This window comes from Seriola aureovittata, chromosome 15 (genome assembly GCF_021018895.1).
Source record: "Seriola aureovittata isolate HTS-2021-v1 ecotype China chromosome 15, ASM2101889v1, whole genome shotgun sequence".
Lineage (NCBI taxonomy): Eukaryota > Metazoa > Chordata > Actinopteri > Carangiformes > Carangidae > Seriola > Seriola aureovittata.
The window spans coordinates 11,448,423-11,472,884 of record NC_079378.1 but is presented as its reverse complement, the minus strand read 5'-3'; the positions used below and the strand labels follow the sequence as shown (position 1 = coordinate 11,472,884).

The window sequence follows — 24,462 nt, the reverse complement described above, 5'->3', positions numbered from 1 at the left end:
AATGATATTTAAAATGATTAAAAACAGCCATTATGTCACATTGTACGTATTCATGAGTCATTTGGTCCTGTAATGGACATGGTTATGGTTTTGCATAGTTAATGAATAGATGCTGGACAAAAGCACAGGAAAATAATCATGTATATACAGTAGTGAAGAGATTTGTCTCAGATGTGTTTGTCATCAGAACAGATGAAGGTCAGCTGCTCCTCTGAGGGAGATGGAGTAGAGTTCATTTGGACTTTGGACGGTAACTTATTGATACAGACCAGAGCTGAGGGTACACTTAAACATCACGCACCCAGTGTACCAAATGTTACCATCAGCTTACACGGCCAACTGACAGGAATCTTGACATGTAATGTTCGAAACAATGTCAGCACAAAGGAAACATTTATCCACCTTACAAGCTGCAAAGGTAATATATTTTATGAAAGTATTGAATCTGTTTTTATCAATTTATTTACTTATTTCATACCTTGATCGATATAAAATCCTCATTGCTATTTCATATTTTTTAATTGATTTATTAAAAAAGAAAAAACATTTCAGGTGGCGTAGATTGGCTTTTAGATACAGCCTCAAGCATAATTTGAGTCTACATACCAAGAACACATCTAGGATTTTAAGCTGTGTTTTCTCCTTCAGAACAATCTCTAGAGCCCTTAAAATGACAAATCATCTAACTTGGGTTAATGTTTGCATTTCTAGGTTCTACACCGCAACTTGGTCATGTGACTGCAGGTGTGATAGCAATTGTTGCCTGCCTGCTTCTCCTTTTGGCTTCGTTTCTTGGTATCAAACACTTAAATAATAAAACAAGACCTAGGACTGTTAATGAAGGTAAGAGAAAGACGCTCTACCAGTTCCCATGTCTTAAACTAACATCTGTCTCACTTTGGAACATACTGATAGTTATGCATATTCTTTGCTAAATTAGTATCGGGGTCCTGGCTGTGACCAAAATGATCACATATGCAACCATTTTTTAAAGGGATGTTAAAATTTCACATGGTTGCATTTGTGCGAGTGCATGATGATCATTATAGGCTGTTTTGGTGCCCTTCTGGAAGGGGTAGTGCATTAGCCACTGTGTACAGTGCCCTGAGAGCTCAATGCATTGCAACTTAAACACAAACAAATTCAGAAAACATCTTCATTAATTTGACAACACATTTGTATCGTGCTTGTCTATTTGGTTGTGTTGAGAGTATTTGCAGTGTGTGTGTTGTCAAATTGATGAAGAGGTTTTCTCAATTTGCTTGCGTTTTGTCTATTTCTATATGCTTTTAAGTTGCAGAGCATTGAGCTCTCAGGGCCACCGAAATTGTAGCTGAAAGTAGTACTTTTTCTTCTCAAGTGGCTTGGGGCTCAGTTGGTCTCTCTCTGCCTCCACTTATCATCAGTGCTCAGGTTACCTTCTTCCGAAGCGGTCTCTGTGGGTTAGGCATCTTTAATAAAGAGAGAGGGTGGATGAGCAGGTGAGAGAGGGGAAGAGAGGGAGCAAGGTGGACTAGTAATCACTGCCTATTACACAGAATATGGGGAACATATTACACAAAGCCTATTGCACAAAATGTTTCTCCAAGTTATTTATTATTCAATTTTTTTACCCAACCCATCCAAACCTTTAATTTTTTCTATTAAGCCTACCCAACATGCAGGTTATGGGGTTGACCAGCACAACATTAGCTTATTATTCTAAAAAATAAAATGGAGGAGAGGAGGAGGTTGGTGGAGAGGGAGAGTCAGCAAGAGGTTCTGACTCAGGCACAAATGATGATTAGAGAGTGCAGGTGCAAACTGGGAAAGACTAAATGTGCTAGTGAAGAAAAAAAATGCTACTTTCAACCACAATACATGCTAACACAGTACCTGTGGTTGCAGGACGAGGAGAATGCTATGCTGTGTGTGAATTGTAGAAAATGTGGCCCATCTGTTGCATGCTTGTAAGAACTGAAATACCAGATCAAACACCCAAGGCAATACATACATACTGTTCAGTCTTTGCTTTTATTTGATTACATTTTAGTCATGTTTTATTTTAAAGTTATATAAAAGAAGATAACCTATTCTGTCGGCCACTACTCCTGGCAGACAAACTTTATGTTCAGATTAGAATATTTAGCAAATATCAAGTCTCGAGTCACTGTCAACCATGCTTGTCACCATTCTGTGGTACGACAGTTGAACGGAGATACAAATATATATTTCAAGTGTCTATTTTTATTTCTTTCAGATAACGCTGAAGATGAAATTGTCTACTCAGTGGTTAGAGTGACGAAGACAATCTAGACACAACTCGCATAAAAATGCTATTAATTTTCTCCCAAAACGTTATTCATGACCAAGCCTTCGTCTGAACCCTAATCTTACCAAACCAGAGTTTTCAAAGTCTGACACTGTCTGTCTTATATGGCAAATCCCAAAGTTTGAAAAACTATTATCCAACCAAAATAACGTGTGCTGAATTCACAGTGGTCGTAAGAAACGACCTGCCAGTAGAAATCCATCATTTTTCCTCAAGTTTTGCCACTATGCAGGTAGATAAAAACCTGCTTGATGATTATTTCTGAGGACATAGTTAAAGGGGGTGTTGTACCAGACTACATTATTTTGAGCGGTGTCTAATTTTGTGTACAACTTCATTACGTACATGAGGGGTGCTGAATATTGAAACACCTCTCTCAAAACCATAATTCTATTAACACTTCTATGACTAAAAAAAAAGATTAGATCGCACAGGTGTACCTAATAAAGTGGCCAGTGACTATATATATTGCACTTTAGAATGTCAATGTAAATTTCATAGTACTTCTTAAATCCTCTTGGTTTTGGGGTTACCATGTTAAAGTGTGGAATTCGTTGTTAAAATCATTCATGCATTTTTTTCCTCATATGTGCGTTTTTATTTTTGTGGCTTTATTTTTCATAGCTTGTTCTGTAATTGATTTTGAAAATAAAAAAATATCCACATCTTACAACTAATTTCATTTTCATTTGTTTTCTCACATGAAAACTATCAAACCAAGATCATGGAGCTTATTCACAATGTTCTAAGAAATTAAAAAAAAAAAAAAAAACTAACACACCTGCGGATCTAGATATTTTTCTGCTAGCTACTATAACACTTGACCTAAAAATAGAAATTTTCCAGTGAGCTGAAAAGTAGTCATTAGTTGGGCTGTTGCTCTGTGTTTAGACGAGGGGAGCTGGGTCTCAAAGTCAAGCATCAAGTCATAACCTGAAATGTAGTTCTGTTTTTCTTCACCGTGTTGACTGTTCTAACCTAAAAAAAAAAACACATAAACTGTAACCCAGTTTCACTTTGCTGCTAAGGTGAAGCGGCAAAGAGATAAAAGTGCACGCTATATTTTACATTAAGACTGTGTATTTATAACAGATATGAAGTTACGTATTTAGAAATCTTTAACTAAAGATAGCAAATACCAACTTTTCTCACCAAACACTAGCACTGGTCATTAGTTCAAATTTGAAGGATCTATGTTTAAGTTTGTGTTAACACTCTACTATCAGACAACCGCAAGATTCTCACCAAGTCTATAAACTACATATATGCTTTGCTTAGTACTTCTTTCTTCTTTTTCTTTCCGTGATTCTTATCACAGAAGATTACGGACAAGAAGAGCATACACCAGCCTATAACTGACAGAGTTACAGTTACAGAGTCTTTCACAGCCACGTCCCATTTTGAATGCAATTGCTAGCATAAACCAAATGAGCATAAAAGTTGTTATTTTAATTTATGTATGACAGTAGTAAAAACATGACTTCCATCTACATAATCATCACAGCTCTGGCAAAAAGTACATTGTGGGGAACTCTATGTATGTATCTATGTATGTAGATCAGTAGCTTCAGAAATACTCAAACCAGCCCATCTGATACCAACAATAATGCTTCGGTCAAAGACTGATTGGATAATTACATGATTAAGCAGGTACAAAAATGTTCCTAATAAAGTGCTTGAGCATATACAATATAGTATGATAGTATGGTGTATAAACAAAAACACAAAAGAAACATTATTGATGAATTGTGCATTTTTCAAGTCAAGAGAAAGATTAATCATTATCATTATTATATTATATTATTAACACAAAAACTATAACTTGAAATATATGTTACATTGTTGTTGGTGATATGTACAGGTATTTCGTGAAGAAAATCATCAAAAAAAGTCAAATATGATGTGAATAGGAGACCGTTTTACAAATGGGAACAGGACATTGAGAGTGTTTCGCTTGACATGTTCATCGGTTTGTAAGTAGTAATTTTTAAGTGATTTAACAATGAAAACTCATAGCTGACATCTGGAATGTCTGGAATCTCTGGTACTAACTGCAAAAACAGCCATTACCAAAGAACTTGACCTCTGAGTTGTAAGTAATGTAGTTAGCATCATTAACCACATGATGGAGACAAATGCCACCACAGGCAACTAGATAATAGTCAAGAAAGAAAATCTCAATAAATCAGTGTATCTTTGCATTTAAATTAAGTTTACTTATTTGGCAGATGCTTTTATCCAAAGCAGCTGACAAGTGAGGGACATACCCAAAGCTTCAGTGCAGTAGGAGACCTTGATGTAAGTACTAGGTACCACATCTATTCAATACAACAAGGAGATCAGGTAAAGAAGTGCACCAAACGCGCATAACTTCTTGTTAATTTTATTATGGCTGGTAACTTTTAACCTCTGATGAAAACTGATGAAGATAATTATTTCCTCCCTAACTGTAAAATCATGGTAGAGTTAACCACTCCTTAACCACACTGGCTGTATAAATTGCAGACCTGCATGTGGTCTGTAATAACTGCAGAGGATACTGTTCACTGATTGAGCATTACAACTTCCAAGAATGTTTTAACCTTTTTCTAGTTTTCAGCTTTGTCACGGAAGCCACTGTTACATGCACAGTGAGCAACTGACAGACTGATTTGACCACAGGGTGGCGACAACATGCAACAAAACACCTATATTCCTGAATTGAATATTTTAGGTTTAAAGAATTGACTGCATGGTCCTCAATACATTGGGACAAACTGTCCAAACCTTCAGCTTGAAACAAATCTTCCAAAGACCACAATATAAATTCAAATTTGGATTGTGGCCAAGATTAAAACAATACCGACTCTCTTAAACAACTACAGCAACGCTCATGTTCAAATCAATATGTAGGAGATAAGTTTAGCAATACTGAATACTCCATAATACTGAGTATTGATAAAAAATGAAATAAAGAAAAAGCAGAACCACGGGAACATGACAACCCCATGAATATTCAGCCTCCACTGGTGACTCAGAGTTGAGAATCAGAAAAATTCTGATTTGGGTACAAACCTACTTACCCATTATAGGGTTTTTTTCATTAGAACACCATAATACTGCAGGGGCACTCAGTGATACCCCTAACTCTCGCTGTGTGAGTTCAGTTTTTTTTTTTTTTTTTTTACTTAGTTCTATATCGACATTTTGGAAAGACATGTTTCCTGCAACATTTTCTCAGTCAACTTCGTTCATTATGACAACAATGACAGGTATTCATGTTAGTTAGCCGTCACTAGAATTAACAACTCACCACATTTAGATGTCAAGAAATCCCATTTCTGTTGAGCTGCATATAAGGAAGTGTCTTTCACTTTGGGCAGTAGTAGTAACTGAGGAAGAGAGAGAGCAAGGATGAGGGGGATTTAACAGAGTGTAATGGTAATAACTGTTAACTCTATGCATGGTACACTGGAACAGCTACTCGGTCTCACATCATTAATTACTCCACACCAAACACTAGTTTAAAGCACATCATTCTACCCCTCTGGAGCTGCCTCAGTTTGTCTATGTTAAACCTGCAATCTCTTTTAGTTGTTCACTAATATGCATTCTCTAGGACTGCCTTTCCAAATGTGCTTTTTACATTTCTCTTCTCTTCATTACAATAAAGTACATAATATACTAAGTGGGCAGTTTATTTTGCCACATCATCCATCAATGCTTCATGGACTTACTTCTTTATTTAAAAATGTGTTAGTGTTTTGAAATTCTTGTAACTGTACTCAAATTTTAACATAAAATAAATACACAATGTAAACCTGATTAACTGTACAATTATCTTTCTTTCATACCTCCTTCCACTCCATCATCTCTCTCTCTCTCTCTCTCTCATAGGCTTGCTGCCATATCTCTGGTTGTGTTTCGAAAGGGCGATTCCCACAATCTTCAGTCCACCATCTGCCTTTGCATAAGCACCATGCCGCAACATATGTCGACCCTCACCCACAGCCACATTTGAGACTGACTTTACACTTAGGTCATATGGAATAACACTTATGACTACCACTTTCTCTACCTGCCACCCTCCCTCTCTACCCCTCTGTGTTTTAATGGGGTGACTGCAGGAGAGAGAAGGAGGTCTTCCCCCTTTGCCTGACACCTCTGCTTTGAGAACATGTGGCCTGGGAATAATTGGGTTACAACTGCAGCAGTCCAATGAGCTGGCCTTGATTTAGAGAATGACTCCATTTACTTTTGTCTGACTGCCTGCTGCTTCCACAGCTGCAGCTTTTATCCTCCATTCAGGCTCAGGATTTTACAGTATATAGGCTTGGCAGACAGCCAGAAGAGAGAGTGGAACACAATCCAAGCATTAATATACTAACCCACATTCAGTGGGTAAGGTCAGAGAACAATATCGTTAATGACAATTAATGTAAAAAGGAAAATCTGTGATTCACTTTCTTTTTTCTAAAATAAGAGCCACTTTGTTTTAATTTTTGTTCGCTTTGGCAGCTGTTGTGAACAAATCCCATATCTTGTGTCTCAATTCCTTATTATGAACAAAACAGGGCACATATGTATAAGGTCACACTACATGAACAGTTAAGATGGTACTGATGTGTACATATTGTTGTTTTTTCTGAGCCGGAGGAAATCAACCTATTCATTTTTTTCAGCTCAGTGTAGTATCTTCATTTTCACTATGCATTTTATGCATTTCATTGTGGGCCTGAAGGGCCGTTTTAACAGGTGTATCCAATAACGTTAATGATCGGTGACCCAGCATGCACAATACTGGGCCTTTCCTCTGCAGCCATGTAACGCTAATTGATTACACCTGTGCTTCCGTTGCTAAGTCGAGAGTAACCATCAACACTAAAGTTAAACTAAAATCCGAGTGATTTCAGTATATATGTCTTCATAATATCTCAGTGTGAGCATCACACTCAAAATATGGTTTAAATTTAGTAGCTATGCAGTTGGATCTCAACTAGCTAGCTAACTGCTATAGTGTTTGTTTTGGTAAATTTCATAACAGGCTTAAATCAGTAATCGTGTCATTAGTTTTTACAACAAAAAGTTACGTTAGCTTACATGACCAATTATAATTTAAAAATCACTCGTGATATTAGATATAGTAACAAATCCCAGAATATTTTTACTCATGTCTTACCAGGAGTCCATTGGAAGGAACGACGAGTGAGCAGGCGTTGACAGGGGAAGAGGAGTCGGCTAGCGTTTGCCAAGAGAAAACAGCCCTTCGCGTAACTCCAAAGATTCTTGTGTCTTCATAACTGATGAACTAACCGCACCCCCATATCTTGGAAACGTTGGGGTTTTGTTCAGAGATGAAGATGGTGCTGGTCGTAGTCATGGTCAGTGATTAGCCCTGAAGATTTTACGTCAAAAGAGGCGCGTCGCTGTAAACCCTCGAAATCTCGCGAGAATATGTAACGTCACTTTTGACTGTAGGCGATACTATGGCAATTACTTGGCTGCTCTGGGCAGTTGTGCTGGTGGTATCAGGTTAATCCTCCAACCACTGTTAACTACTGTCTGGTTTCTGGCTCAGAATGAGCACCTAATAGAATTAAACATGACAGGCCAGACTAAAAGTTTTTCACTGTGTAAGAGAGTGGACTCTTCTGAATGATGTACACTATATGTTCATTGTGTCAGAATTGTAGGGAATACAATGAACTGAAAATGTAATTTGTGTTCTGTTTTCTTCCAGATTTGTCTGGTCTGAGTTTACTTCAGTTTACTTTACTGGCACATAATGTAAAATGTACAAGTCCATTTGCTCCCATAGTTAGATTGACCATGTATGCTGCATTTTATACAGAAAAAGAAAAGGAAAACACAAAATTTTAATGAGATGGTGGATGGAGACAGGTGCATGGAAACCTGATGAACTGTATTAAGTAAAATAATTCTCACACAGCATTATTTGTTTAGACCTGCTCCTGGTCTGTCATGATAATATTTCCAGCATGATGGTCCTGGAAAAGACTAAATCTACTATAATGAACTCATAAAATAGCCTAGATAACAAAAGGAGAATCATCACCAACAACATATTTTCAGGCTGCTTTTAAAACAATAGTGGCTGCACTGGTTAAACTTCCTTCAGTGTCATTAAAGTAGAAGATTTTTTTTATTTTTCAGGGTCATCGTTCTTGTTGTGTTTTCATGGCAACCTCTCAACAAAGCCTGTCTGCTGATTGGTTCATCACACATTAATGACATCAGAGTTCAAAGTGCAGCAATTGGACACCAGATACTATCAGATTTGTTCTGCACATGTCTCTTCCAACAATGTGTACTCCGTGAGCCAAGGTTGTGGCAAAAAGTTTCCTCATGCCATCTGTTTTCCTTATCGGAAACTTTTCCACCAATCAAAACAGGCCAAACCTCCCCCAGCCCTCCTGCTTTCTACTTGGAACACAGTAGCTGTTAGTTTCTTCTCAGCTGGAAGTAAGATAAAAGAGGTCAAGGACATTGTTATTAATGTGGCGTTATTCATTTTTGGAAAGAGCAGGAGCTGACATAGTCTCAGTCAGGGTCACTTAGACAATGAAGGCTCTTATCTCCCAGCAAAGACTCTGTGGTCTGTGAAATAGGTGACACACCCTGACACACACAGGCACTTAGAGGGGAAATGTTTGTTAGCACTCAATTTAATAAAATAAATCATAAAAACAACCTTGGAGTCACAGCTGTCCTTGAATGAGATAAACATAAATTAATCCTGAAATGAAACATTAATTCAGTTCGTCAAAGACAAAGCTTTATAATTTGCTTTTTAGATGTTTCTACAACCAGCCTCAAAGCTTTGCCACCCATTATAACTTTTCATGGTCATTACCCAGCCTGAATTGCAAACGAATAAAACGGTCAAGTAAGCATTCATGTCAGTGCAGAACACAATAGGTCCAGTGTACTCTCTGTCCAAAAAGGGAACCACTTTGATGCACAAACAGAACCTGCCGGAAAGTACTGTGTCATTGGGATTTCAGAGCAAACCAGCCAGTGAATGAATTCATGTCCTGAATGCTCTTGTGGTGCACGAGGGGAATGAGACATTATGTAGCTTTGATGCCAAATGGGATAGTCATTTACACAAACCCACACAAGCTCAAAATTGCATGCTCACATACAGAGATACATTCACAAATCCCATGCATATACCCAAATATATGCATGACATAGACAAAGATGAAAAACAGCCTCTTACATGCAGTCACTCTTTATCATCCTCTCTCACACACACACACACACAACCATACACACGCAGCTCTTTTTTGCCCCTGCCCATGGAAACCATTGAAATGCCAAGCAAACAAGTGCTCTCATTTGGCAGGCGGGCAGCGTGCTGTCTTCGGTCTATGGGACCTACTGTACCAAGCTGCTGTGTCAGTTGTATGATGGGACACCATACAGGCCTGACTCAACCATTAACAGCAAGGGTGGTGAGGTAACTGACATGGATACATACACATTTAATCACTCAAATTCATGCACCACTGCATTGCTTCCAACCTTCTTAGTAGAACCATTTTCATGTTGTGTCATCTAATTTTAGCTAACAATGTGCTCACTTACTATATGATGGCATAGACCACGATACTTTGCTTGTGCTAAGGAATCGTAGCATCCATTCATTGGCTCTTTTAAGCATTTTCCTGCCCCATTATGGGCTTCATGGTGTTGTTATGATTGTTTGGTTGTGGCTGTGAAAAATGCTCTGGTTCTCGATAACCAAGCCAACACAGAAACATGTTTTTATTTCCCATGTTTGACTTATTTTCTCATAGTTGAGGCAAAGCTTGACTGGATGATTGTTGATGAAAAATGTGATGGTACAACAATTACACTCTAATTGCCAGTAAAAGGGCCAAAGTCAGTGGGATTTAGTAAGTCATGTAAAAATAGCTGATGTAGAAGATCAAAAAGCCAAAATTTAAATCATTTGTGGTTTCTCTCTGTAAAAGTTTTGTTGTTGCAAAAGGGTGAAGACTTACTCTGAAAAGTTTGAATTGATTGTGAACCTTACATTACAAATCAGTATTTTGCTCTTTACCATAACAGTAAATATGATTGACTATCATCTGCGACAGCAGGTATGGTATTGTTTTCACCTTTTTGAGTCAGATCAAAGTTGGAGGTGTGTTCACACATGTTAATTTTGAACTGTATGCCCGATTTTCAAAAACAAATTTCAAAGTGAATACCTACTGTATCTTGAATCAGTTTGTGTGCATGTGAAAACGCAGGGAAGGTTTCTGTGGAATATCTGTATTCTTTACATGAGTGTGTTTGAAAGAGAGAGGACACAGATGAAATTTATATCTGACACATTAGGCCTTTTAGTCTTTGTCACTCCAATGGCTTGCAAAACTGCTCATCTGCTTGCTTTCATGGAGAGCGCTTTATTCAATAACTTAAATTAGTTCAAGATAACCCATGCATATCATCTTCCCGCCGCTATTGTAAAGTGCTGTATTTTAGTGATAAATCACCTTTTGAAGTGAGTATGACTTGAGACAGAAAGACAGGAACACACTGAGACTTTCTGTTCTTCTTCTTCAGGGCATCAATCAGCAGCAGAGTGAGTCGGTGTATCTGGACCACAGATCCTGCTCCCATTCATCTACATTTACAGCCAAGGATTTGACCAGCTGGCTGAAACTGAGAGTTCACTCCAGTGTGATAGCCTATCAGTGTGTACCAAATTGTCTAAATATATACATGTATTTATATAAATTGTCATTATATATCTAAAGTTCAGAAATTCAGACATACACAATCTTGTAATGTTTTTTTTTTAATTGTTTTTGACCACACATCTTCTGCAGTCTCTGTCCCTGTGTCACATTTGTGTAGTGTTTTCTTTTCATGCAAGGTATTTCACATAAGATACATAATCTACTGAACCCATGACTTCTGTAGCTTAATGTCTAACCTGTTGTATCACTCTTTATATTAATCTTTTGTTGGTTGTTTTGACATTTGAAGTTATTTCTCATCCTTACGAAACCCCTCTCAGCCTGATTTCAACAGTGAACCCATCGCTACCTTTGTGCAATGTCACCAGTGAAAACAAAATTTCAAGTACTCTGCTTGATATTTTTCTTGGTGGGGTGGGATGGACTCTGAAATAACATTTAGATGAGGTAACATTAAACCTTTGCCCTGAAACTAATCAATATTAATGAAATTCTATTGGCTGGGTGGCTTCCAGCTCCTCAGGGCAAAGCCTACAATGAGAACTCAAAGATGGTCGGAAAAACTGGTGAGCTTTACTGTTTCATTTAGAAAAACCTGTGGCTTTTTACATGAAGGTAACATACAAGGGTCAAAACATTTGCAAATAGCTCTTTGTATTTGTTTTAGATTATAACATTGTGAGAAAGCAATTTAAAGTTAATTTGACACACTTTGTGTTTGACAAGCCATGGGACACAATCTGGGCTTCACGGTGCAGTGAGCCTCACCTCCTTTTTTACTCCAAGTAGGTTAATGGAGTTTCCCAGCTGCAAATCTCAATTTAATGTGGTGAATTGGAAGAAGAACATGAAATCTTCACTCTTGAATGCACATTAAATGAAATTTTAAGCCCCGAGTTTGAGTCATAAGTCTGAATGTGGAGATGAGCTCATGTTTGCAAGTGACATGGTGTAACTGCAGGGTTTCATCCAGGCGGTCTGCAGAAAACCCCCACACATCTGTGGATGGATTGAACATTATGTCATATTAACACAACTATAATTACACATTCCCTGTCATTTACACAGGGGTGGGTAACTGTAAACTCAGTGTGTGTGAGCAGATAGTTTTGGTGTTCTGAGCGTACCTCTTTTTATGAACTGTTCACATTGTGGTCAGTGACTTTGAAAACCATGCTTTTAATCAGGTTTTATGGGCTTATTTTGCACAACCTCCTGCTTCTGGTGTTAATCCATCCTGTAGAAATAAAGTCAATTAAAGCCGATACAAAGTCTGGTTTGTGACTCTTTACCACTAAAACATGGAGACATTCCTTTCTGCGCTGTAAGCCTTTTTTATGTATGAAACCTGCAATTTTTTGGCCACAAGTAGGTGAACACAGCATTGATACATCATCACCCTTAAAGTTGATACGGCAAACTTCAAACTGGCAAACAGTTTACATAACCAGCAGTTATTACCATTCATTTGAAGTTGTGGCTCCAGCCATCTGGCAAGTCCAACATTAACTGTCTTTTAGTTCTGTTCTCGGTCTCCACCAACTCACCAGCTGTTCGCCAGTTCCTCAAACATGCACACTAAAATTCCTTCGAGCCATTTCACATTATTCACACTGGCAGAACGGATGCCTCACTAGATATGTACGATAGTTGAGGCCTGTTTTTCAATGTGTTGTGAGAAATATACTGTAGGTTGATTTCACAATATCCTATTCTTGTGTTGATACTGTATGTTGTCTAGTTTAATGTTGGCTGTTCCTGTTTACATTGGCCGCTTGTTGACTGCTGTGCAGCCCTCCGCGAACTCTCAGACTGACAACACACATAAAATAATATGTATGGCACATAAATTATGTTTGTATGAAGTTCCTTCCTGATACTGCTGGGTTTTTCTGTCCAGTCCCCCCCATTTTTCTGGACTCGCCTAGGTTCACAATCACTCACCTAGGTCAACCTGATGAGCTTCATTTCATGCTCTTCTCAAAGCATGTGATGTAGAAGGGAGTGCAGTACACGAAGCACAGAGTACAGTTTGATGGGTTTTCAGTTCTATTTAATGCAGCATGGGTGTTTAGGCTTTTATAAAGTCATTTAGTGTTTTATTTGGTCAAAAACCTGTTTTGATTATGGTGGCATGTGAGTCGGAGAAAATCCATAACCCAAAGGTCGCAGGGTTCTGGCTGCTCCTATGTTCTAAATGAGCTCCTAAATAACAGCTAAAGAGTTTTATGATTTAATACTTTTGACCGTTGAAGTTAAGAGATGAATACGGTCCTAGCTGTCAGTGTTTGTGTGATTCATACGGTATGGCCAAAGCCAGCAATACAAATAACTCCAAGCTGGACCAACCTCTTTCTGTCTCCCTGATAGAATTATGACTTTCCTTGCTCTATACTTAGCTCCTCAGACGATTGTATCTCCAGTCCGTCTGCTTCACGAGGTCCAGACTGAGTTGTTTGGAGAAATGAAGGCCTTTTTCACTCAGTTAAAGATGTCTGGGAAGGATGAAAGGCGGAAAAGGGGGGAAAAGAGAGGAATCAAGAGAAAGGGGGCGGGGTGGAGAGAGGGCTGGCACTTGTATTTTGCAGTGTTTGTTCTATAGTTGCCAACTGCTGTGGAACTTTTCTTACAGTCACTATGGTATCCGCTGAAACACGGAGCTGCTTCTTGAGAGGGGGTATGTAAAGAAAAGGAGAGTGGGAATGTGTGCGCTTCAGTTGTGTCCTTAAAAAGAGAGTTGAAAAAGTGCAGAGAGGAAGAAATGAGGAGAATCAAATGAAGTATGAAGGAGAATGTCCGGAAAAGGGAAAAGACAGTCAGGGAGACAGAAAAAAAGACAAGTTCACAACATCTGTTTACTGTTTTTGTGATTGGTTTCCTGTCCCTATCGCTCTCACTTTGCCTAAATGTCCTACATTATGAGCCCTGACCACATCCAGGTTTCTTCCAAGTGTCTCTGGCTCAGTGGAAGGCTGCAGAGGTCCATTTAATCCATCATTTAATTTAAAGGTACTGTCGAAGGTTCAAATCCCCAGTATACCACCGCAGTTTATTAGTTGACAACCTTCAATTGTCGTTGCAAATTTAAGAAAAATAGGCCTGAGAGAGAGCAGCAGCTGGCAAACCACTGTGCAGGTGAATATGGTTAATGGAAGTGGTTAATGTGAAGGTTTTTGTCATTCACCTCAATGCCAAGGAATAGCATTGATTCCTCTCACAGCACGGGGTATAATGTTTTATCAAGTCCTTATACTGACATTTCCTTTTAAATTAGTATATATATAAACATGTGTCTGTTTTATTCCTAATTTTATATTGAACGATATATTCACATTTTCAGGTTCAGAAAGCAGAATTATAGAAACAAAGATGAGAAAAACGTCTCAAACTGACAAGGTAATCATGATATTCAGTCAAAATGAGCAAAGTCTCTATTTTTAAGGAAGAAATACTATTTTTTATCTAATTAATTAATCCATCCATTGCGTCGGTCTGTCATCACTTTCCGTTCAATTTACCTCACCCCGAGCCAGGTTTTGGTGAGAGCAGAATCGTCTCCAAAACGTGAGCCATCTGTTTGGTTTTCGGGAATCCACTTCTATTTAAACAGACTTGAGACGGCAGAGATGTGTTGCGTATTTCTGAAAACCAATGGATACTATGTGAGCTCCTCTTGTTGGCTGGATCTCTGCCACTTTGGCTGTTTAGACTCTGTAGAGTAAGCAAAAGACCTCAGAGGGGATTCCGTCTCTGCATCGCAGCTCATGTACCGTATGTTCTGTACAACTTTAACAATAACAATGTTGACTGTGAAATAAAAATTTGTCTTCTGAAAGACTGACGTTATGAGTCTTTTCCAATGCCAGCCAAATTCACGCAAACTTCCAAACAGCACAAATGACAGTTGCTGAAACAATTTCCATGCACGATATATTTCTTCACATCACTATGGATTTTGCATTTTGTTCTGTTGTCACGAAAAATTATTCAAGGGTCAGTGTGAGCCGTTTAAGTTCAGAGTGATGTCACGCTTTTGTACTTGAAAAGGTTAGGCAGCTAAGCTAAACTAGAAATGATTCTGAGCGCATACCTCTGTCAAGGCTGCACAAACAACATAAAAGTGTCACCACTCTATTTTAATAGTATAAAATGTTTTGATACGTTTACATCTGCATTTGGGTCTGCATCAAAACAATGACAGACACCGAGGCAAAACACGTGCCAAATAACTTTTCATTCAGTGAGAAAATAATGAAAGTGTTCATAAGGGAATGACTTGTTGATCTTATATTTCACCACATTTTATTGTTTCTGTCAACACTGTTTTTTAGATATCCTAGTAAATCAGACAAAAAAGTTGGACTGAAAACATAACCCGCTCAGTGAACATAAAACAGCTCAAGTTAAATGAGGTTATACTGAGGTAATTTGTGGAAGTTTGCAGGCACTAGGTGAGAAGATGATGAGATGAAGGTGATCTTCTGCCTGTAAGACCCTCACTTGTTTCCACTTGTCTCTTTATCCTTAATCCTTTTTGGGAAAAACAGTAGCTACGTCTTGCACATTGTCCTGATCTCGCTCACCTCAGGGACAGCAAACCTCTTGCTCTGGCAGCATCACCTCTTCGGGATCCCCTGTTGATTTTCCACACTAGAATTTATTGCTCGTCTGAGAGCTGAGCGACTCTGAGATCATCCTGTGGGTGTGGCTCAAGATCAGTGACTGTCTCTTTCCAAATCCCCTTTTAATGAGAATCAAAGCAAGGCTCAATCAGAGCTCCAACCCTTCACCAAACCAAAACATTAGGAGGATCAAGGGGCTTCCAGTGGTGGACACAAAAATCCTTGCAAACAAACCATACGGGTGCGTTATATACTCAAACTGTGCACCTTTTCATCCCTCTGTGTAGATTTTGTCCTCACTGAAGAATATACACACACATGCGCAGCTAGAAATATAACATTAATAAAGCTCTGCTATTTTTTAAATGAAAGAAGCGAGAATTAAGAAGAAGTCACTCCTGCAATCAGCCATCTGTATAACATTCCCTTGACAATTGTCTACATGGTCCAAGTGTGAATAAAAGAGGCCACATTCCATCGATGTTTTCTAGACTACCTGTGATGATTTTGTGTATAGTGTGCAAGCAATCTCGAGAGTCAAGGAAACGATACTTCAAATGTCGCTTTTTCCTCACAGACATCATTTTGAAAGGAGCAGGTTTCACGCTAAAGAAACTTCTGCACGTGACAGAAACACAGCACATTTGTAAAAATGGCCAAAAATTTCAAATGACAACAAAAGCTCATGCTGTGTATCGAGGTTAAGATAACAAAACCATGTTGTGCCTTCGTGCATCGCCTCGTTTTGTACCAAATATTGTGCACACATTGTGGATTTATCTGTAAAAGTTTTGTCACATTTGAGGGAAATCAACACCAAGCTTATTCATCAGAGTGTGGTTACCACCCACAGTGTTCAGCATCAGATACACAAACCCAGAAATGTTACACAACCCACACGTTCTCCATGTTTCATAGCTAACAACCCAGGTCAGGATTTTTACTCTCTTGCGTGAGATGCGTGGCATTTCTTTGTGACAAGTATGGTCATAAAAACTAAATCACTTGCATTATAGCTGCAGTTACGCCACAGTCATTAGAATGGAGCTTGGTTACAAAGCTGTTTTTCCCTTTAATATACACGAAACTGCCAGTGTTATTATAAAGCTAAACAGAAGATTATCTCCAGACTCTTTCATCATCAACCAAACACTCTTCCAACAGAGCTCCATTTTATACCCACTAAGAACCTTTACCGTAATAAATCTAGGTCTCATATAAAAGGTTCTTTTGAGTTATGGCACATGTTTTCAATTTATATCTGAGGAGGAATGGCTAGAATGTTGCTGTACTGTATGTACAGACTCTTATACCCAGGTATAGCCGGCACCCATCCAGTAAGACTCTACAAATCACGGCAACAGGTTAGTACCGTATGGAGCCACAAACCTGGAATGAACAGTTTGCTGCGTGAAGACGGAAGGAGGTGCACTGATACAAGAGAGGAAACCGAGAGATCAGGTTTTGTTGTCATCAAACACAATGGATGTTATCATAACTTTTGATTTGTATCACTGTGTTACAAATTGGGGCAGAAGTAGGTCGCTGAATGAGAGAAAAAGAAAGTGGGAGAAGTGACATACACAGAGGGAATGCAGAAGGAAAACAAGCCTGTTAACCATACAGGCCTTATTAGAGATGGTATTAAAGCAGAACTCCATATGAAGCCTGCAGAAGTACAAAGTTAAATTGGATACATCCGACTGATAAAAATACATCTTTTATTTTTATGAAGGTATGTGGTGGAAAATGCATTTTAAAACTGCCCTCACACTTTGTTGCTATGTGTCAAAAATACTAAAGTAGCAAAGGAAGCACGTAGGTGTCTGAATTCCTTAGTCACTCAAACAGGAACTGGAATCAGACGCCTCAGTCCGGACGAGGCAGCAGCGCGTTTTTTTGGTTGAGGTGAGGTAGCAGGAGGTTGCTCATTCTGGCAATGAACTTGTAACCTCTGTGGGACAGCTCCTCCCTGACATGCTCACTGTTGTGTATGAAGTCAAAGTCAGAGAGCAGCGCTTCGCTCATTGCTGTGGAGACATGTGATCTCTGTATGCCTCATTTGCAAATGCTTTAATAAACTCACAGGAAGACAGATCCTTTTGAACTTATTGATTCTGATCTGATAAATCTACAAACTTATTGTGTTTGTTAATTGCAAGCTAGGCCAAGTGAAGTTTGTGCATATTTTCTCAGGCTCTTTTCTTCTTTCCCTTCAGATTAAAATAATTGATGTTCCTGAAAACAAATGCATGTAATAAACAAACAAAGTGGGGCATGTGGAGAGAAACAGAGAAAGACCAAACAATACTTCATCCTCACGATACGAGGCCCACGCGAAGAATTTGTCTCTGGTTAGCTTGGTTGGTAGATTCCAACGTAAGCTGAAAGAAACCGCTTAGTCAGTGTCCACAGACGTGATGGACACCGCACCAGTTGGTTACGTGGTGATGTTGCAGTCTGCAGAAGCGAAGCGAGCTCCGTTTTCTGTGCAACTTGAAGTGTTTATCTTTAAAGCGGACTAGATGTTTATAGATGTGAGAGCGGCTGAATTCTTTCCGTGTAGCCAAGCCTCAGTTTCTCTCTCAGTATCTCTCGTTGCCTCTGTTTTGCTCCCACTTCGCTGTGTGGGTCTTTCCAGTGAAGTTCTTCCATGACTGATTTTTAGGTAATTGCATATTTACATCACAAAAGTAAACTTAAGAACAATGAATCATGTGCCCTTTGCAGTAGTTTTTCTTTTTCTGAGGCGATGTCTAAGCTGTGTCGACTTCTGTTTCTTCGACTGAAGAAAGCGCACTCTGCTGTAAACTTATCAGAGCTCTTTCGTAAACACAAAATACATACAACTTGAGTCAACTGAATTTTTGCCTGTAGTGCCAATTTTAAAGAAAATACCTGCATCATTTGCCAAACTGCATTAAGTTAAGTTTAGCAGATGTTTCCCATGCCCCCCCCCCCCAAATGCTGAATACACAAAACCTCTCAGAATAGTAACTGTCGGCCCAGACGCTGGCGCTTTGTTTACTTCCTCCTCTCTCTTGGCTACTTCTCATGAGATCTGTCTTTTTTTTTTTTTTTTTAAATCTCTCCCTGATTTCTCTCACACTTAAAATCCACACACGTTTACTATGAGCGTTGAATGAGCTATTACCGAAGGCGCAAAGTCATTTAATGGGGTATGAAGTGACTTCTCGCCTCCTGGTTTTGATTACCGGGATTCCCCTGAGACTGTGCCATGCACTGTAACTGTGTGTGTTGCAGATTTGCCATTCTGCTCTGCTGCTCATGCACATATATGACGAAAAGCCAGAAACTTGATCAACACATTTGTAGTGCTATTAAGCATCACTAAAATATATATATGTGAATACTTCAGCACCACTGAGGCATTTCCCAGACAGGCACTAAACCTACTTTTAGGCTATGGTCTCATAAACCAGACATATTAACTTTTTCAGATATGATTTGTAATAGCATGACAGAGAATTCAGCCTTACGTAAATGAAGTAATTAACCGATTTCCTGAAGAAAGATTGGAGGTGGAATAGGACTACCTTAGATAAACCTCCAACAATGCAGGTTTTTACTGTAAATTAATGCTGCCTGTCAGTGGAGATGTATGGATTATGCCACTAACTGGACAAGGAGTTAGCGATAGGAACAATTCACCCAATAGTCCAAAATAAAACTAATTTGCATGACTCCTCTACAGTGTCTTACTTTTTAAAGAAACTGCACTTTTCATTTCCTGTAGTTCAGACGCGCACTGTTGTCGTGAAGAAAAAAACCTAGACATTTTTTTCCCAAATCCACCACATCCTGGGCTTTTCATAATTACCTGCAGGTTTTTCATTAGGTCAGTGCTGTATGTGAATACAACAAATGAGGACTGCAATAGACATACATCAGTAGGCTCAGTAGGCAGGCAGGTACAAAAGATGACATAATAGACAATCTGGCAGCATTCAAGTGGAAGTAGACTTGTATATATACTAGTGATCTAATGAGGGGATTGGGAACAGGTGAGCAGGTGGGCGTGGATGAATCAGGTGACTGGAAAAGGCGGGAAGGGATGGGGTTACTCCAGGGCAGGTGATAGTGGTCGGCTGAAAGAATCTGATTGAACTGTTTCAAGCCGCTTTTAAAAAAAAAGGATGAACTATTCTTAATAACGACCCACTCCTGTGAATTTGTCCAGAATTACTTCACACACAAAAACACTTCTTCTTCTTGTGGGCATTAAATTTGCATGAGACACAAGAGTATGTCCTGTCAATTTCACGCTCAGATTTCAGTCCTCTCTGAAGTGCACGTCGGAGGATTTTTGGTTGTAAGACACACATATTGCAGCCTGGTGGTCGTATTATATCTGTTAAGGAGAAATCCCTCGTGTATTCCACAGTGCGGCTCTGGAACATTTGATGTGGGGAAATCCGCAATTAAGACCAGTGAACAATCGTGTCATGGTAATGCACTTCTCATTTTATTTAGATCCTAGAAAAAAAAAAAAAAAAAAAAAAAAAAGCAAATAAGAATATCCAGATCAAAAACATGTGTTGGTAGAACAATAAGTTAAACACAAGAAGAGGATTTGTGTCAAAGGAATCATTTAAAGACACAGGCTATGCAAAGGCATGTGAGTGACATGTTATACATATATGTTAAAGCAATCACAATAAAACAAATATGTACAATACCAAAGAAACAATGTGGTAGCAATATAATTTTCACATAATTTACAAGATAACTAGTACAGATGGCATACCAGAAGCTACGCAACATTGTTGATGACAAAAAAAAGATGGATATGAGCACTGCAAAATTCATTTTCTCATTCTCATCTCAAATGATAAAAAGTAGTTTTTGTTAGCAACAGTTTTAAAATTAAGAACAAAATCACTCTTCTCCACCCAGTTCACTTCACTATTCACAATAAGCCAAGAAAGATGGCCCCCATATTGCAGTCATAATGGCACGTTTCTTTCTTCTCGCAGAAAGAAAGTCTGTCAAGAGAAGAAAATACATGCCGTGCCCTCATTTCTCTTTCTCTCCCCATTTCCGTAATCCCTCCCCTTCCGCCCCTCTCTCAGAGGAAATGTAGAAATATATTTCATTTGTTTCACAGACTTGGCTGTGACCAGGAATCTGAATTCATAGTAGGAAAGGAATAAAACTATGCATACTTCCAACTTCTGTCTTTTTCTGTCTTCCAAAGAGGAGCTGAAATGTATCTATGTAGTGGGTCCAAAAATCTAAACAAAGTGAATATTACTCCCACATGTTGGAGACTGTGGAGTCCCAGTTTACGAATTTCCAACAGTTTTCTATGGCCGTATCTCCTGTCTCAGATGCACATGACCATTTTTTATAAGTTGTCATGAGGGGCAGAGAGCGCACTGGTGTTAACCTGGAGTGTTTTTAATAAACACTTCCAGTGAACTCTGTGCTCTTGTCTGTATGAACTTGAATTCTTCAGTGCGAGAGTTGAAATTCCTCTCTCAGTCAGGTGCATGAGCCAGAAGCACTTTATCTTTCTTGTTCAGAATATCACCTTTGCATGCATTCACTGCAGTGGATGAAGATATTTCACTGTTAAAGCCTTGTTTTTTGTTTTTTTTATATAAATTGAGGTTGTGACCAGATCTGGGAGAAATTCTTTAAACGGATCCTCACCAAGTTCTAGAGTTTCTCACAGAGCTTTGAGGACGCCTCCTGCAGGGATCTGTTTACATGTCAGAAGGTGGTGCTTGCATAGCTGCATATGGAGGCTTTGACTATAGGTTATAGTTCAGTAAAACCACACCCCAACTCATACTGATGCACATTCCAGAAACTCACAATTATATCTGTACCTGATCTGCTTATAATGACTTATTGTTTCACTAAACTGACAAGTGAGCATAAAAAAAAGGCAATCAAAGAGAGATGTTCCCCAGTTTTGTAACACAGAAAGTCCAAAAAAAGTCCAAAAGGTAAACTGCATACATGGAGTAAACTGCAACAGAAGTATAATGTGTAACTGTAACATAGTTAAAAAGACACATAAACCTTTAAACCCATTAACCAAAACATAAACAATATATAACCATACCTAAGATGACTTTGAAAGACACAGACAATCGATGTTATAATGGGTAAATGCAAGATCAGTCCGAAGGAGGAAAAACCACAAACTCCTCTGCACTGTTCATCACAGCAAACAAACCGATCAGCTCCAAAATACATCTCTTGTGGTAATGCATATCACACACACATTAGTGTTCTACAATTAAGGCTGTTGGGAGAGTTGTCATTGGACACTGGATGATATGCTGATTGTTAGCTGGCTGCTGGTGAAGTCATTTCACACATGTCATTCCATTTTCCTAATTTTCTCTTCGTCATCTTTGCATCTGTTTTGTTTTTGGTTTATTGGAATACTCGGGTAATACACTGTGTGCTTGTGTTGTGGATATGAACTTCCATATGAACACCCACTCTGTTAATATGACCTTAACTGGTCATCTTCTATCTAGGATTCAATGTGAACACATTGATTGAGAGATGAGGGCTGTCAGATTAGGACATAGCAAACAATGTTGGGTTTTAAATGAGTTGAACTTTTGGGATACTCTTCAGACCCAAGCCTTATTCTCAACATATTTCAATATGCCCAATATACATAGCATTTATTAGGTCTGTCAGTGTAGAAATGCTGATATGGGATCACTAAAACACAAATCTTATAGGACTCTCCCAAAGACAAAACTGATCCAAGATCGACATTCCTGCTCGACAGAGCCTGATAAATGTAGGCTAGGATTCTCAGTAGCCCCGTTCTCCCATATTTTGGTCTCCCAGTTATATTACACTATGACCAGCTCCATCTCCATCTCAGACTAGCTCCACCTTGGAGTTGGGGTACACCGCAACAACGTCATAGCCCTCAGGGGGCTGGACGCGTGCCTTGGCGTGGGTCTCACAGTACAGATTGTCCTCGATGAAAAAGTAGCCTCTCTGCTTGAGGTTGACGCCGCAGTCGTCGCACATGAAGCACTCGGGGTGATAGAGCTTGTCCCTGGCCTTCACGATGGTGCCACTGGATGGAGACATGAGCGGAGACAGAGAGTGTTAAGACTTCTGGATACTTAGTTATGGTACATGTAGGCTACTGTATGTAGGCTAACCCATTTCGGAATACAGAGGATGACTGCTACAACAATCCAGCAAGAGAAAGAGAGTTACAGATGGATGTTTTGCCTTTTCCCCTAGAATTCCAAACACCGCCTCATAATTAGCCTGAACAGTCCTGCTTAGTGTTGTTCACAAGCTACAGACCAGGGTTTAACTAACTCAGTTACATCTGGTCCACCATCTTGATTCCCAATCAAATTAACGAGCAACACCTGGTTCCAAATTGCTCCCTGGTGACTGAAAACAAACACAGGACAAACATGAAAATATTCCATGTACTGACTGAGACTTTTTATCTTCTCTTCTAGACTGCTATTCCTGGGTGTATGTTTATGTTTCTTGTTTATGGTTCTTCATCCATTAAAGCCATTATATTAACACTTATTTTGTGACTATAGCTCTCTGTCCGTCAGCCTTTTCCTCAACATCCAGCTTGAGGGTGATAATGGAGTTTAGTGTTGACCAGTTTTCTAGTTCTTCCCTTTTCTGGCTTCTGGGGCCTGTGTTCAGCTGGGCCCAAAGTATTTTCCAGTATGAGTGTTGAGAATTTTTATTTACAGTGCACAGGAAGTAGCCAGTGTCCAGTTTATTATATAAAGCTAAACAAAAATAGCTGAACATCACAGGGTTGTGCTACTGAGAAGGATGAAAATGGATAAATGCATAATAGGAAAATGATGCCTTGACGAGCCAACTGCAAAAATGCAGAGTGCCTTAAAAGGCTGACTGCATCACCATCATCGCAGAGCACAGAACATTAAGCAGAACACTTTAAAAGGAAGTAAGTAATGATGACTTGCTATTGACTGACTCACAGTTGTTTACTGAATTTCCCCATTATCTATGCAAATAAATGATTATCGTTCTTTATAGCAACTGTAACCGAGCAAGCATTTGAATATCTCTCATCATATGACATCGTATGATAAGGGAAGTTTTCAAAAAAGGTCACACATATTTATACTGTCACACCTGGGAGCTGAATAGTACATGCTTATTCTGCTAATTGGCCACTGATCAGCGCTAGTTCCTTTTAGAAGTTCACTGCTTTACTCAGTCACACAGTGACGCCAGTTGTTAAGGGCGTTGTTCATTCACTGCTCCCAGTAAGATTTTCCTTTGTGGGGATTCAGGCCAGCGAGCATTCAGTCATAAGCCCGCTTCTTTTTTTAACTGCTTTCCCCATCTAACCACACCACTCGCAGGATAAACTCTTGACACAGTGTTCTATACTTGTTTAAAAAGCTGTAAAATGCTGCCAGGTCATAACAGCCTTATTATGCCATGTGAGCGCCTACAATGCACTCTTGTTCATGAGTAAAGTAAGCCCATGACATCACTGCTTACCTGCAGCTGCTTTTATAGAGGGGGGGGATTACCGGTGCATGTGGTTTTCTTTGGCAGAAAGGTGTGTGCATGTGCATGCACTTTAATGCTTGGCGTAAGTTTGTGTACATGCACCGACGTGCGCGATTACGAATACGTGTGTATACAGCATGTGTGCGTGGGAAAGGGTGCGGAGGATGGCTTGGTTTAATCATTAAAGTGATAAATGGGAGTAGATTTTACTGAGTACTTGTGAAAGGCTTGTTGGTGCACGAGTTAACCTCTTTGTTTCAGGGAAGAATCTTAACTCACC

General features: G+C 39.1%; 1 protein-coding gene and 1 long non-coding RNA gene across 2 annotated transcripts in view; both read right to left on the bottom strand.

Moving 5' to 3' along the window:
- Positions 1–836: 836 nt before the first annotated feature.
- Positions 837–7,765, bottom strand: LOC130182695 (uncharacterized). Its single transcript, XR_008829743.1, has 3 exons — positions 7,470–7,765; positions 5,604–5,682; positions 837–1,451 (listed from the first exon to the last, which is right to left on the bottom strand). It is a non-coding gene; the product is annotated as an uncharacterized LOC130182695 (long non-coding RNA).
- A 12,346-nt stretch (positions 7,766–20,111) lies between these two features.
- Positions 20,112–24,462, bottom strand: part of pdlim4 (PDZ and LIM domain 4) — a 45,426-nt gene continuing 41,075 nt past the window's right edge. The window contains exon 7 of the mRNA XM_056397085.1: positions 20,112–22,728. Within this exon, the coding sequence (XP_056253060.1) occupies positions 22,524–22,728 (205 nt within the window). The 3' untranslated portion in view covers positions 20,112–22,523. The remainder of the gene's footprint in view (positions 22,729–24,462) is intronic.